Source organism: Malaclemys terrapin, chromosome 9 (assembly GCF_027887155.1).
Source record: "Malaclemys terrapin pileata isolate rMalTer1 chromosome 9, rMalTer1.hap1, whole genome shotgun sequence".
Lineage (NCBI taxonomy): Eukaryota > Metazoa > Chordata > Testudines > Emydidae > Malaclemys > Malaclemys terrapin.
In genome coordinates this window covers 99,476,283-99,488,284 of record NC_071513.1, presented here as the reverse complement: position 1 = coordinate 99,488,284, position 12,002 = coordinate 99,476,283, and the positions used below count along the sequence as shown (strand labels likewise).

The window sequence follows — 12,002 nt, the reverse complement described above, 5'->3', positions numbered from 1 at the left end:
CCAGCGTCTCTCCCCCAGCCTCCCCCCGCCTCTCCCCCAGCCTTTGTGCAGTTTCCCGGGCAGAGGTGGCACCTGGCCTCCAGCCCCCTTCCTGGGTTCTCACGTTACATGCTCAGGTATCTTCCCTCAAGGCCAGTCTCCCATCCCCCAGTGCAGACCGTCCTAGCCACACTCCCCTGCAACCTTCCCCCCCAACCTCCCCGCTCAGCATTCAAAGGCCACATTAAGAACGGTCCCAGTTCGTCACAGGAGTCTTGGCCCTGCAGCAGCCAGTGAATTACCCACGATGTCAGCTGGGGGGGGGATTCTGGGCCCCAGCCGCACACAGGAGCAGCATGATCCCGCTGTCGGGTCCCCCCCATTGCCCCAGCCCCTGGGCAGGCTGGGTCCAGCAGCCTAGGGGGCAGGCGCTGCCCCACTGTTAGGAGAGACCAGCCTGTACAGGGTCAGGCCCCAGCGGTGCTGCGTCTGCTTGGCTGCCCGGCTGGGACGCAGGCAGGGGTTACTTGGCAGCCCTGGCTCTGGGCCCCACGGCCTGCCAGGCCCCAGTTCCCGCAGAGCCTTCCCTGCTGGTGGGCCCAAACGAAAAGGACCCACCTGCCCCACTCCACAGCACACGCTGCAGGGACTGGCCTGGCTGGGCAGCAGGGGTGCTCTCCCCTCTTGGCAGAGCTGCCCCCCAATGCCCCCATATAGCACTGAGGGGGCTGTGCTGCTCACGCCCACGAAAGAGCTCCTGGGGCCTCCCTCCATGCCAGGGCTCTTAGCTGCATCGGCCTGGCCGACTGCCAACTCATTCCTCATCCTGGCCCCCGCTGCTGGAGAGGGTTCGTGGTACCGGGGTCTGTGATGCGTAGGGCTTACTCCTGATTTTCCAGCCATGGTGCTCCACCGGCCTGCTCCGCTGAGCTGTCGTGTCGTGAGACTGCGCTGTTCGAGAGCCGAGGCGCTCCACACCAGAGGTGGCTGCACTGAGGCAGGAGCTGGAATCCCCTCTGGCTGATGATGCATGTTGGGGGGCCCGGGCATGTCAAGGCGGATCCTGGTCTGGGGCAGCTGGAGAGAGGCGCCAGAATGAGGAGCACGTGGCGAGGGCCTGGGGACGCTCTTTTCCGGTTGCCCTGGTGCTGCTGGGACAACGAGGGGTTGGCATTAGCTAGCCGGGCCTATCCGGCTGGAGCGACGGGGGGAGGGACAGTCAGGACAGGAGTGTGTATACGGTGCGTCCAGCAACGCCGCCCGGCGGGGAGCTCTCTGCACCCCAGGAACTGGCTCCATGGCGGGGGCCTGGGCCTAGGCCACAGCGACTTCAGGGGAACAGCCCTGCTCCTGGCAGCAGGGGGGCAGCGTGAGCCCGAGACGGCAGTTCGTGCCCCTTCAAGATGGGCACTGGGGGGCTCGCCAGCTGGGGCCACCCTTATGGGGCACAGCGGTGGTTCCTCTGGCAGAGCCCCCATGGGGCAAAGCCCGGCCCTCCCCAGCTGTAGCCAGGAGTCTCCTGCCTTACCTCTGGCTGGAGAGCTCAGTAACGGCCCCTCTGCAATCGCCCCCAGCTCTACCTGCCCCTCTTCCCTAACCCCCCCCCAGATCTAGGTTCCCCATCTGCCTCATCTCCTCCCTGCCTGCCTCCCACCTCCTTCCCGGCCCTACCAGCTGCCCCCTTGGCTGCCCGGGTCCTCGCCCTCCCACCCGCCAGAACGGCCTTTCACCTCTCCAGGTCTCCCCCCCCCCCCCGGCTCTGTCACTACGGCCCCCCCCTCAGCCCCCCACCTGAACTTCACCCCTCAGCCCCCTTCACATCCAGATCATAGACAGGGCACCGGCGTTGTATGCTGGGCTGGCCCCCAGCGGTACCATGGTGTCTCTCCACGCTTCACTCTCCTCCACCCGTCCCTCTTCCGCCCTCCCAGTGCCCGGTCCGCCCTGCCAGCCCTCCACCACCTCCGTTCCTGCTCTCACACGGCCACGGCCCCCACTCCAGATCTCTCTCCCCCTCCCCGCCCCCGGCCTGCCCCTCACCATACAGAAAACCCACCCTCGGCCCCACATGCCTCTTCCACTACTGCCCCAGCTCCCTTTCCTTGTTAAGCTCCCGGGACGCAGCTACAGGTCCACTCCAGACCCCTGCCCCTGGCACACCAATGACCTCTTCCTGGCCAAAGCATGACCCAGCCCTCCAGCCTCCTCCTCCTCGGCCTTCAACACCCACTGGCCATGCTCCCCTTCTCCAAATCTCATCCTCCCTGGGCTCCCACCACTGTCCTCTATCGCTGCCTCAGTGTCCCCCGCGGAGGATCCTCTGACCCCCCTGCCAGCGCTCTGTGAGGGCTCCCCAGGGCTCACTCCTGGGACCCCTTCTCCCTCCACACCTTAGCGCCGGGTGATCTCATCCACAAACACAAATGCCAGGCTGAGGCCTCCCAGCTCCCCCCGTCCAGGCCAGACTAAGATCTCAGCCTGTCTCCCCCACAAGGCTCAACCAGAGCTGCTAATCTCCCCTCCCGAGCCTTCCTCCAGCCCCACCACCCTGCCTGTCACTCAGGCCCATTACCTGGGTGGTCTCTCTCTAGCCCTGCACAGCCTGGCGGGGTCCAACCCCTGCTGATTCCTTCTGCTCAGCGGGTCTCAGTACGGCCTTTCCTGTCCAGCCACACGGTCGACATTTTCAGCCTGGCTCTCTCTCCGCACTTGGCAAACACCCCCTCATCTCCAGTCAGAACGCTCTCCCCTAGCCCGGCGCTGGGGCCACGTCACCCCTCTCTTCGCTCCCCCTGTGACGTTATTGATATAATCTGGGACCATATAGATCATTGTTGCAACCAAGGTCCTGTAGTGGCACCCAAATCTTGTATAAAGAGAGTCAAATGGGGTGTCTAAGACAAGGTTATGGTTTGCTGGTTATGATTATGCTGTCTATATGTGTGTATCAGTTTTGTAGTTGAAGTTATGAATATTGGCTCTATACTGTCTGTATGGCAAACTTATGCTATGCTGCTGGGTGACATCCCAGACAAACTGGTGTTAAAGCTCTGCCTAGCCTGCTTGATAGCCCATTAAGGACCATCAGCTATACAATGGACCCATTGAGAGAAGGCAAATATGCCTTGTGACTCAGCAAAGTATGCAGGAACTTGCCCATGTGACTCCAGACTCCATTTTGCTGTAATTTTCCACAGTAAGAACAAAGAGGTGATCTTACACCTGGAAAAGACTATATAAGGCTGATGCCTCATCTCCATCTTGTCTTCAATCCTGCTTCATACCTCTGGAGGAACTCTGCTACGAGCTGAAGCTTTGAACAAAGGACTGAGGACCCATCCCAGTGGAGGATGTATTCCAGAGACTTGATTTGAACCTGCAGTTTATTCTATCGCTGCTGCAAGCCTGAACCAAGAACTTTGCCATTACTGTATGTAATTGATTCCATTTAACCAATTCTAACTCTCATCTCTCTCTTTTTCCTTTTATGAATAAACCTTTAGATTTTAGATTCTAAAGGATTGGCAACAGCGTGATTTGTGGGTAAGATCTGATTTGTCTATTGACCTGGGTCTGGGGCTTGGTCCTTTGGGATCAGGAGAACCTTTTTTCTTTTATTTGGGTATTGGTTTTCATAACCATTTGTCCCCATAACGGGTGGCACTGGTGGTAATACTGGGAAACTGGAGTGTGTAAGGAAATTGCTTGTGAGACTTGAGGTTAGCCAGTGGGGTAAAACCGAAGTCCTCTTAGTCTGGCTGGTTTGGTTTGCCTTAGAGGTGGAAAAAAAACCCAGCCTTGGGCTGTAACTGCCCTGTTTGAGCAATTTGTCCAGAGTTGGCGCTCTCAGTTGGGTTCCGCCAGAACCGCATTGTCACCCCCCCCCTCCAGCACAGCACACACAAACTGCTTGTCTTCGCCTTCCAGGTCCACCCACCCCATCACCTCTCCTGGACGCTCGCCTCCCATCAGCCCACGCTGCCAGCCTCCCTCGCCCACCTTGGCTGCCTGTCACGCCTGGCAGGAGCTCCCCGGGACCATCCCCAAAGCTACATTATCCCCCTGCAAACTCTCCCTTCCTGGGACGCCAACAGCAAACAGGGCGGGCTCAGGCTGCCGGTGGGCACGTGCTGCACCGGGGCACCCGCCGGGCTAGCGCGGGGGACAGCTGGGGGCAGCGTCAAACCCAGAGACTCAATAACCCAGGCCAGGGCTCTGCCTGGAGCCTCCCAGGGCAGATTTATTTCAGTAACACGTTTCAGTGCAAATGAAGTTACTGGCAGCTTCAGGGCACGGGCTCTGCCCATCGTCCATGCTGGGCTGGGGCCATTTTACCTGCCGGCTCTTGTTCCCCTCCACGCCCCCCTACATCCCAGCCGGCCAGGGAACGCGGAGACTCCAGAGCGTTCATGTGCTCCTTGTGTCTCCTGACAACCGGCCTGTCACCACCGGGGCCGGCCGTAGTCTCCGTGCCCGTCACTGCCACTGCCCAAGCTTCTCGGGGGCTGACCGGTTCTCCAGCTGGGGCAGTCCGAGTCCCGGCAATTACCAGCCACACGCACCAGCTGTGGGCGTGACTAGCAGAGCAGCAGTGGGGGTGCAGGAGGCCTGAGTGAGCGCGGGGGCGGTGTAGGGAGTCCCTGGGTGAGGGCGGCATGGGGGGAGAGCTTGGGGGGTTCTCTGCCAGAGAATCCAGACTGGGAGGCCCTGAGCCGACCCGGTCCGAGTACCGCAATCCCCTGGCCCATTGCTGTGCCAGGCCCGGGGGCCGGGCCGGGCTAGAGCTCGGTGCTGGTGACGGCGCTGACACCGTGCACCAGCAGGGTGGGGCCCAGGTCCCGGGTGAGCAGCTCCAGCTGGTGCAGGTAGCTAGGGTAGAGGTTGGTGTCGGCGGGGGGCCGGGGCAGGTAGAGGAAGCGGATGGTGGGCGAGGGGCTCTGTTCCAGAATCAGCCTGTTGGCTGCTTTCAGGTATTCGTCAGAGATGCAGGTGGCATTGCCCGGGAAGTTCATGGCTGCCTCCGCCGGCCTGGCCCGCTGCTCCTGCTGCTTCTGCCAGTGCAAGGCCACCACGGTGTCCCAGGGCACCATGCGGATGGCAGCCTGGATGCGCAGCTCCTTCAGCAGCTGGCGCAGCTTGTCCTCCTGCCCGCGGGTCCTGGCCCCGGTCTCCACGCACAGGAAGAGGCGGAGCTGGGCGTGGCGCCAGGAGCGTACCATGCTGAGCACGCAGGCCATCTGCAGCAGGAAGAGGCTGCAGGTGTCGGCGTAGCGGGCGCTGTCGGGGCGCAGCAGGTTGAGGGGCCAGACGTCGATGGAGGGCGCCCGCGCCTTGTCGAAGTGCTCGAAGGAGCGAGCCAGCATCACGTTCCGCAGCATCTTCACCGCATCGGCCACCACAGCCACGTACTCCTGGGGCGACAGCCTCCTGGGGGCTGCGGCCCCCCGCACCGGCGGGAAGATCAGCTGCGCCGACTCCTCGCCGCCCTCGAAGGCCGGGTGCTGCGCCAGCCCGTCCCGGGGCGCGGCGCCGTCGTAGAAGCCCAGCACGATGGTGTTGGGCCTCATGCCACCTGCGGGAGAGCACGGCCCGAAGTTAGCTGCTGGGGCTGGCTGCTCACAGACATCACCCTGCCAGCCGAGCGCTCCCAGAGTCCCAGCCCAGCCTGTGGGGCCAGCGCGTCTGTGCCGTGCGGTGCCTGGGGGCAGCGCCTCGGGCTCCAGGTACCCTGTGCTGGCGGCCGGCCTGCCCTCAGAGCAGCACCGAGGCTGGCAATGGCCCACCGTGCCTCCCTCTGCCGGCCTATCTGACTCCGCGCCTAGCAGGTGCAGTTCACTGTACCACCGCTTTGCCCCACTGCGCAGAGCCAGGAACTATTGAACCCCCGGGGCCAGGTGGGGATTTTCTGTACTATTGTTACCAAGCTAATGTGTGCCTCAGTTTCCCCTATACGCTGCAGGGCTATCTAGGGGGCAGAAAGGGCTGTTTGTTCTCTGCAGAGGCTCAGAGGCTCATGGCTTCTGGCTGTCTGGGGCCTGGGCCCCATAGCAATGGAGCGGTTGAGAAGACAATGGCAAATCCAATCACTGGGACTTTGATACCAACACCAAGCCGCAGTGTTTGCCCAGCTGGGGAACAAAGGCTGGGCGGGGTGAGCTGGAAGTTAAGTGGGGGCTGTGGGGAGCAGTCCGGGCCCACACCTGAACAGGGACACAGAGAGATCACCGGGGGGCTGGGGCTCTGGCTGACCAGGATGGCCCAGGCTGTAACTGTCTTTTCTCTGGGCTCACCAAGGACGCCCTGTGCTGTGTCCTTGGACTAATAAACCCGGCTGGGTGCCAGCACTGGCTGAGCGCCCTGCGGGTGCTGGCGAAGGGCTGCTGTCATAACTATAAAGGGAAGGGTAACCGCTTTCCTGGGTACAGTACTATAAAATCCCTCCTGGCCAGAGACTCCAAAATCCTTTTACCTGTAAAGGGTTAAGAAGCTCAAGTAACCTGGCTGACACTTGACCCAAAGGACCAATAAGGGGACAAGATACTTTCAAATCTTGGGGAGGGGGGAAGGCTTTTGTTTGTGCTCTTTGTTTGGGAAGTTGTTCCCTCTTGGGACTAAGAGGGACCAGACATCAATCCAGGTTCTCCAAATCTTTCTGAACAAGTCTCTCATATTTCAAACTTGTAAGTAAACAACCAGGCAAGGCGTGTTAGGTTTATCTTTGTTTTCTCAACTTGTAAATGTACTTTTTGCTAGAGTGTTTATCTCTGTTTGCTGTAACTTTGAACCTAAGGCTAGAGGGGGGTCCTCTGAGCTCTTTAAGTTTGATTACCCTGTAAAGTTATTTTCCCATGCTGATTTTACAGAGAGGATTTTTACCTTTTTCTTTAATTAAAAGCCTTCTTTTTAAGAACCTGATTGATTTGTCCTTGTTTTTAGATCCAAGGGGGTTGGATCTTGATTCACCAGGAGTTGGTGGGAGGAAGGAGAGGGGATGGTTAATTTCTCCTTGTTTTAAGATCCAAGGGGTTTGGATCTGTATTCACCAGGGAATTGGTGAAGGTCTCTCAAGGCTACCCAGGGAAGGTAGCTTTGGGATGGTGGCAGAGGACCAGATCTAAGCTGGTAGTTAAGCTTAGAAGTTTTCATGCAGGCCCCCACATTTGTACCCTAAAGTTCAAAGTGGGGAAGCAGCCTTGACAGCTGCATTGCCCCCTGAGTTTGTACGGGTCTCCCTCAGAGGGACTGGCTGAGCGGAGCTCCCGATGGGAAGCAGGGGGGCTGCAGGCCCAGAGGCCCGGCCTAAGGAGGCGGTGAAGCCGTGGGGCTCACCATGCAGGAAGATGAGACCCCTCGGGGGTCTGGCATGCTGCAGGGGGCCTCCCAGAGACTGTTCCAAAGCTGGGCCCATGACCCCAATCCTGTGGGTCCGTCACAGCAGCCCTCGCGCTCTGCCCCGGCTGGGCACCATGCCCTCGGTGAGGAGTGGGGATGAGACAGTTGGCCTCCCGGGGGGAGCGAAGCCATGTCCTGCCCGAGCTCTGTGTCTCCACCGGCTCCTGCCACCTGGCAGGGGAGGGCTGGGGCGGCGGGGGCGACACCCACACGCAGGTGAGTCCCCCTGGCATGCACACAGAGTGCTCCCCCAGCTCAGGACCAGGCCGAGGGCAGGGAGGGATACACGGGCAGTCCCAGGCTCCACTGGTCCCAGAGCCCGCGGCTGCCCCAAGCAGGGAGTGGGCAGGGCAGTTCAGGTACCTCTGCTCCATCCCCACAGCTGCCAGGAGAGACACCAGCAGGCGGTAACCCTGGTGGCTGGGCCGTGGGCCCCCCTCCCGCAGCGCCCAGCTCGGGGGCTGCAGGTGGCGAGCGGCGTCCGCGAGGCGGGCGGGGACTCACCCAGGCCGGAGATGAAGAGCAGCTGCTGGACGCCGTGTCTCAGCGAGTCGGCCAGCGTGAGATTCACAAAGGCTTTGATGTTCAGCCTGTCGACCAGCAGGAGCCAGGAATCGGCCTGGGGCTGCAGGGGGTCGGAGGGCAGGGAGTCTGGGGAGAGACGGGGCAGCGTCAGGCCCTGCGTGCTGCGGCTGGCGGTGAGAACAGCCCCCTCCCCGAGCTGCCAGCCCCGGGCGCCACATCTGGGGGGAGCTCAGCTCCGAGGCATCCCCCTGCAAGAGCAGTTCCCCAGGTCCCTCCCACCTGGTGTCATCCCCAGCCCCTGAGCTCTGCTCCCCTAGGGCCTGGATCGCCCGGGTTTGCTCTGTCGCCACGGCAGCCCCTCTGTGCCAGGCCCTGCTCTCACCTAACTCCGCCAGCTCCACGTGGCCCAGCACGTACAGGCCGCTCTTCTTCAGGTCGTTGATGAAGCTGATCAGCTGGATGCTGGACCGGGGGTTCTGCACCATCAGCAGCATCTGGGGGCGCCAGAACTTGACGTGCTCCTTACGGACGTCCAGCATCAGCAGGTACTTCCGGACCTGGCGGCAGGGGCAGAGCGGGTGGTCAGGGTGGATAAACTCGGGGGGGGGGCGGGGCAGATTCAATGGCGTCTCGTTAGCCCTTGGCCTGCCTGAAGGCAGGCTGGCATGGTCTGTGTGCCTGGCATAGGCACCTCCGCCCCCAGCTGCCCCCGCCCCTCCCACTCACCCCGGCACAAGGAACAGGGGATGACCCAGCTCTGGGTCCGTCGGGAGAAAGCAATGGGGTAACGAGCAGGTGGGTGGGGGCCGTGCTGCCCGCCTGCCGTATACTGCGAAATGAGGCGCTGGGCCTGGCAGCCCCTGGCTGCCCGAGGAGAGGGTGGGGGGAGGTTGAACAGCCATGCTGGTAGTGGGGGGAGGGGCAGGGAGGCCAGACAGGGCTTAGGGGGGAGTAGGCAGTGGGGGCGGTGTTTGCTTCTCCTGCAGGAAGGGCCAGTAGCCGCCCTGTGCCAGGGTGGGGTGAGCGCTGGGGCAGGCAGGGCTGCAGCATCTTCCCCGCCAAGTCCCACCAGTGCCCAAGCCCCATCTACACTAGGGCACACACTGCCCCACGGGTGCAGGCAGCCTCAGGTACCCCTCCGGGGAGGGGAGAGTCCCTCTGCAGGACCCCAGGAGACCCCCCCGCAGGAGGGGTTTGGCAAAGAGCCTCCAGGGGCCTGAGGTCCAGCTCCTGAAAGGGGCTGCGGTGCCTAACTCCCATTGGACCTCAGTTCCAAGGGGTGACTGCGCGAGCCAATTGGTAGGGTCTGGCCAAACGGGCGGGTCCCACCACGCAGGGCCCAGCTGGCCATTCCCTGCAGGGCGTGACTCCGCGGGGTCCCCCTGGATTTACACCGGTGTCAGCACGAGAGGAGACACACACACACCCCCGCCCGGTGGAACCACAACAAGGCGCGAGTTGCCGAACGCCGCCCCGGTGCTCCGCGCAGAGGTGCTGCTCCCAAGGAGCTGCAGCCGGGCGATCAGCAGCGTCCATTAAGCTCTAATGGGAGTTTTCAGCGCTGATCGGATGACTCCAAAGGACAGGCTGGGTGGGCGACGTGCCTCCCGCACCGGAGCGTGAGCCCAGCGCTGGGGAAGGGGGCCAGGCACAGGCTGCGCCGGGGGGCGGGAACGAGCAGGGACTCCCGAGGCGGCAAGGTGAGGGCAGCGGGGGAGGAAAGTGCCCCCGATCGCCTGCAGGGAGGGAGGGAGACACCTGGGAGGGGGCGGCCCAGCTAACCTACCCGGGGGAGGCGCCCCCGCTTACCTGGTGGAAGATGAGGGCCTGGCTGATGTAACCCCAGCTGCTGCTCGGGGACAGGTAGTGCAGGGCCAGCAGCAGCAGCAGCATGAAGGCCACGCTGGCCGAGGCGTAGATGGGGCTAATGAGGAACATCATGACGCCGCAGCCCAGGATGCCTAGCACGCAGGTGTGCCAGGTGAAGTACTGGAACGTGGGCCTGCAGGGGACGGCAGAGACGGGTCCTCAGCGCGGGGCGTGGGCAGCAGGAGCCGGGAGCCACGCGGGCAGCTGGCCACTCGGCTAGCGAGCAGAGCGCCGAGGGCTAGTCAGCCTCAGATGGGGGTAGCCTCGGGGTCGGGCTGGTTCTAATCCAGCTGGGGGCTTGTGGAGGGATCTGTCCCCCAGGAGAGCGGCCAAGGGGAGAACCGGACCCAGCATGACTGACCCCTCTGGCAGGGGCATTGGGAGAGGGCCAAGCACTACAGCCTGTGGTTCCCAATCCCCATCCCAATCCTAGCCCTTGGGGCCTGCAGGATGGACCTTCCAGGCCGGGCACTACCCCTACCAGCTGGGCACAGCGAATCCGTCACAGCTCAGCTGCCTGCGATGGCAGGAGCCACTCGTGCCCCGTGGCACCAGCGGGCACCGGCCCAGCCTTCTGGCTGGTGAAAACAGGACAGACGCTGGCTAGCCACTTGCCTTCATCCGACAGGGCCCTGAGCCCGGCCACACCCCGTCTGTCTCCCCACTCAGCATCCGTGGGGAAGAGCCCTCCTCAGCCCCCCCGCGCAGCAGTGGCTGGGGGTGGGGGGCATGGGCCGAGGGCTGCTTTATCGCTGGCAATCCCTAGTTGTTTTAATTTCATACTGGGGGCTGGGGGCTCGGACCTGGGGATGAGCCCAGTGGAAACACAGTTCCCCGGCCCGGGGGCGGCGCTCGGGAGGGGCCGGGATTTCCAATGGTGCATGTTATTAAAAGACAGGCGCAGCATCGCAGGGTTCAGCTTGGGGGGGCCGTACTTGGTTTAATTAACCGGTGCTCATCTCACCCGCTGTCTGAGCGAGATTGCTTGGGAAGATTTAAGGAAGGCCGGTAATGATGCTCCCCACCCCCAGCCGCCAGCAACAACCCTGCAAACCAGAGACAAAGGCCAGAGAGGAGGGAGGCGGGGGGGGGAAAGAGGGGGGCTGCTTCTCCTCTAAAGGGAAAAAAAGGTGAATAATAAAGCGAGATTGCAGCTAAGTGGGGAATCGATCCTCATAAACGCTCCCCCCAGCCTGCTCCCCCCGCCCAGCAGCACAGCTGGCTGGGACGTTAACTCTTAGGACTCTGACAGGCAGTGTGCATGTTCCCCCACGCCCCTCCCGCTCGTCTCCGGGGCCCGCCGGGTTGAATCGTGTTGGGGATGTGTACACCCAGAAGCGCTGCGGTACCAGAGCACCAGCTACCCCCCGTCCCAGCACCTCACGGGGACGCTCCATTAGCCGAGGGGGACCAGCCCACTTTGGGAGCGGACGGTTCCAAGTCCCGCTCTGCCAGGACCATTCCACTCCAGCCCAGCAGTGCCTGGGTCGTGCCCCGGGGTGGGGAGCCGGGGGCAGCCCTGACTGCCCGTACCATGGAGCCATGGGCTGGGGTCTCAGCAGGCCAGGCCGCTCAGCCAGACGGACCCATCCCCTCCCTCTGGGGGGCTGCAGGTGGGCACAGGCTGCAGCATATGACGCCCAGGGGGTGCTGGCACACGGTCTGCTCCTCAGTCCCCACGGCAGGCGCGCTCCCTGCCTGGCAGGCCCAGGGGCCCTTCCCCTTGCGGCTGGGGATGGGAGCCGGGTTGCCGGGCTGGAGAATGTGACGGGAATGCAATGGCTCAGCGTGCCGGGGCCTGCCAATCACCGCGGAGAGCCGGTGCGGGGTGTCTGATAGCAGCAGCAGTGATCGATTGGGGAAGGCATTTTATCCTTCATCTCCAGGCTCCCCGCGCGTAATCAAGGCTGAGGGTCCCGAGCCGGAGCTGAGCGGCACTGCCTCTGCTCTCGCTGGAGGCGACTGGAGCAGGTCTGGCTGCGCCTCTGGGGAAGCGCCCAGCACCCTGCAGGATGGGCCCGGGAGGAGCCCACTGCTCTGGGCTGAGGGGTTGGGAAGCCCTGGGGCAGGCAGCACAGGGAGACTCCTAGCCCCAGCGCCACGCCAGGGCCAGACAGCATGGGCTGGAGCAGGGGGCACGGGACTGGGAGTCAGGCCCCATGGCTCCTTGCCAGCTCTGCCACTGGCACCCTGTGTGACCCTGGGCCTCAGTTTCCCCACAAATCTTCAGGGGGAAG

At 62.8% G+C, this 12,002-nt stretch overlaps 1 protein-coding gene across 1 annotated transcript in view; it reads right to left on the bottom strand.

The window, feature by feature from the left end:
* Positions 1–4,193: 4,193 nt before the first annotated feature.
* LOC128843591 (solute carrier family 12 member 9-like) overlaps positions 4,194–12,002 on the bottom strand; it is a 52,732-nt gene continuing 44,923 nt past the window's right edge. The window contains exons 10-13 of the mRNA XM_054040523.1: positions 9,706–9,898; positions 8,279–8,453; positions 7,876–8,022; positions 4,194–5,551 (exon numbers count right to left, since the gene is read on the bottom strand). Coding sequence (XP_053896498.1) covers positions 4,758–5,551; positions 7,876–8,022; positions 8,279–8,453; positions 9,706–9,898 — 1,309 coding nt within the window. The 3' untranslated portion in view covers positions 4,194–4,757. The remainder of the gene's footprint in view (positions 5,552–7,875; positions 8,023–8,278; positions 8,454–9,705; positions 9,899–12,002) is intronic.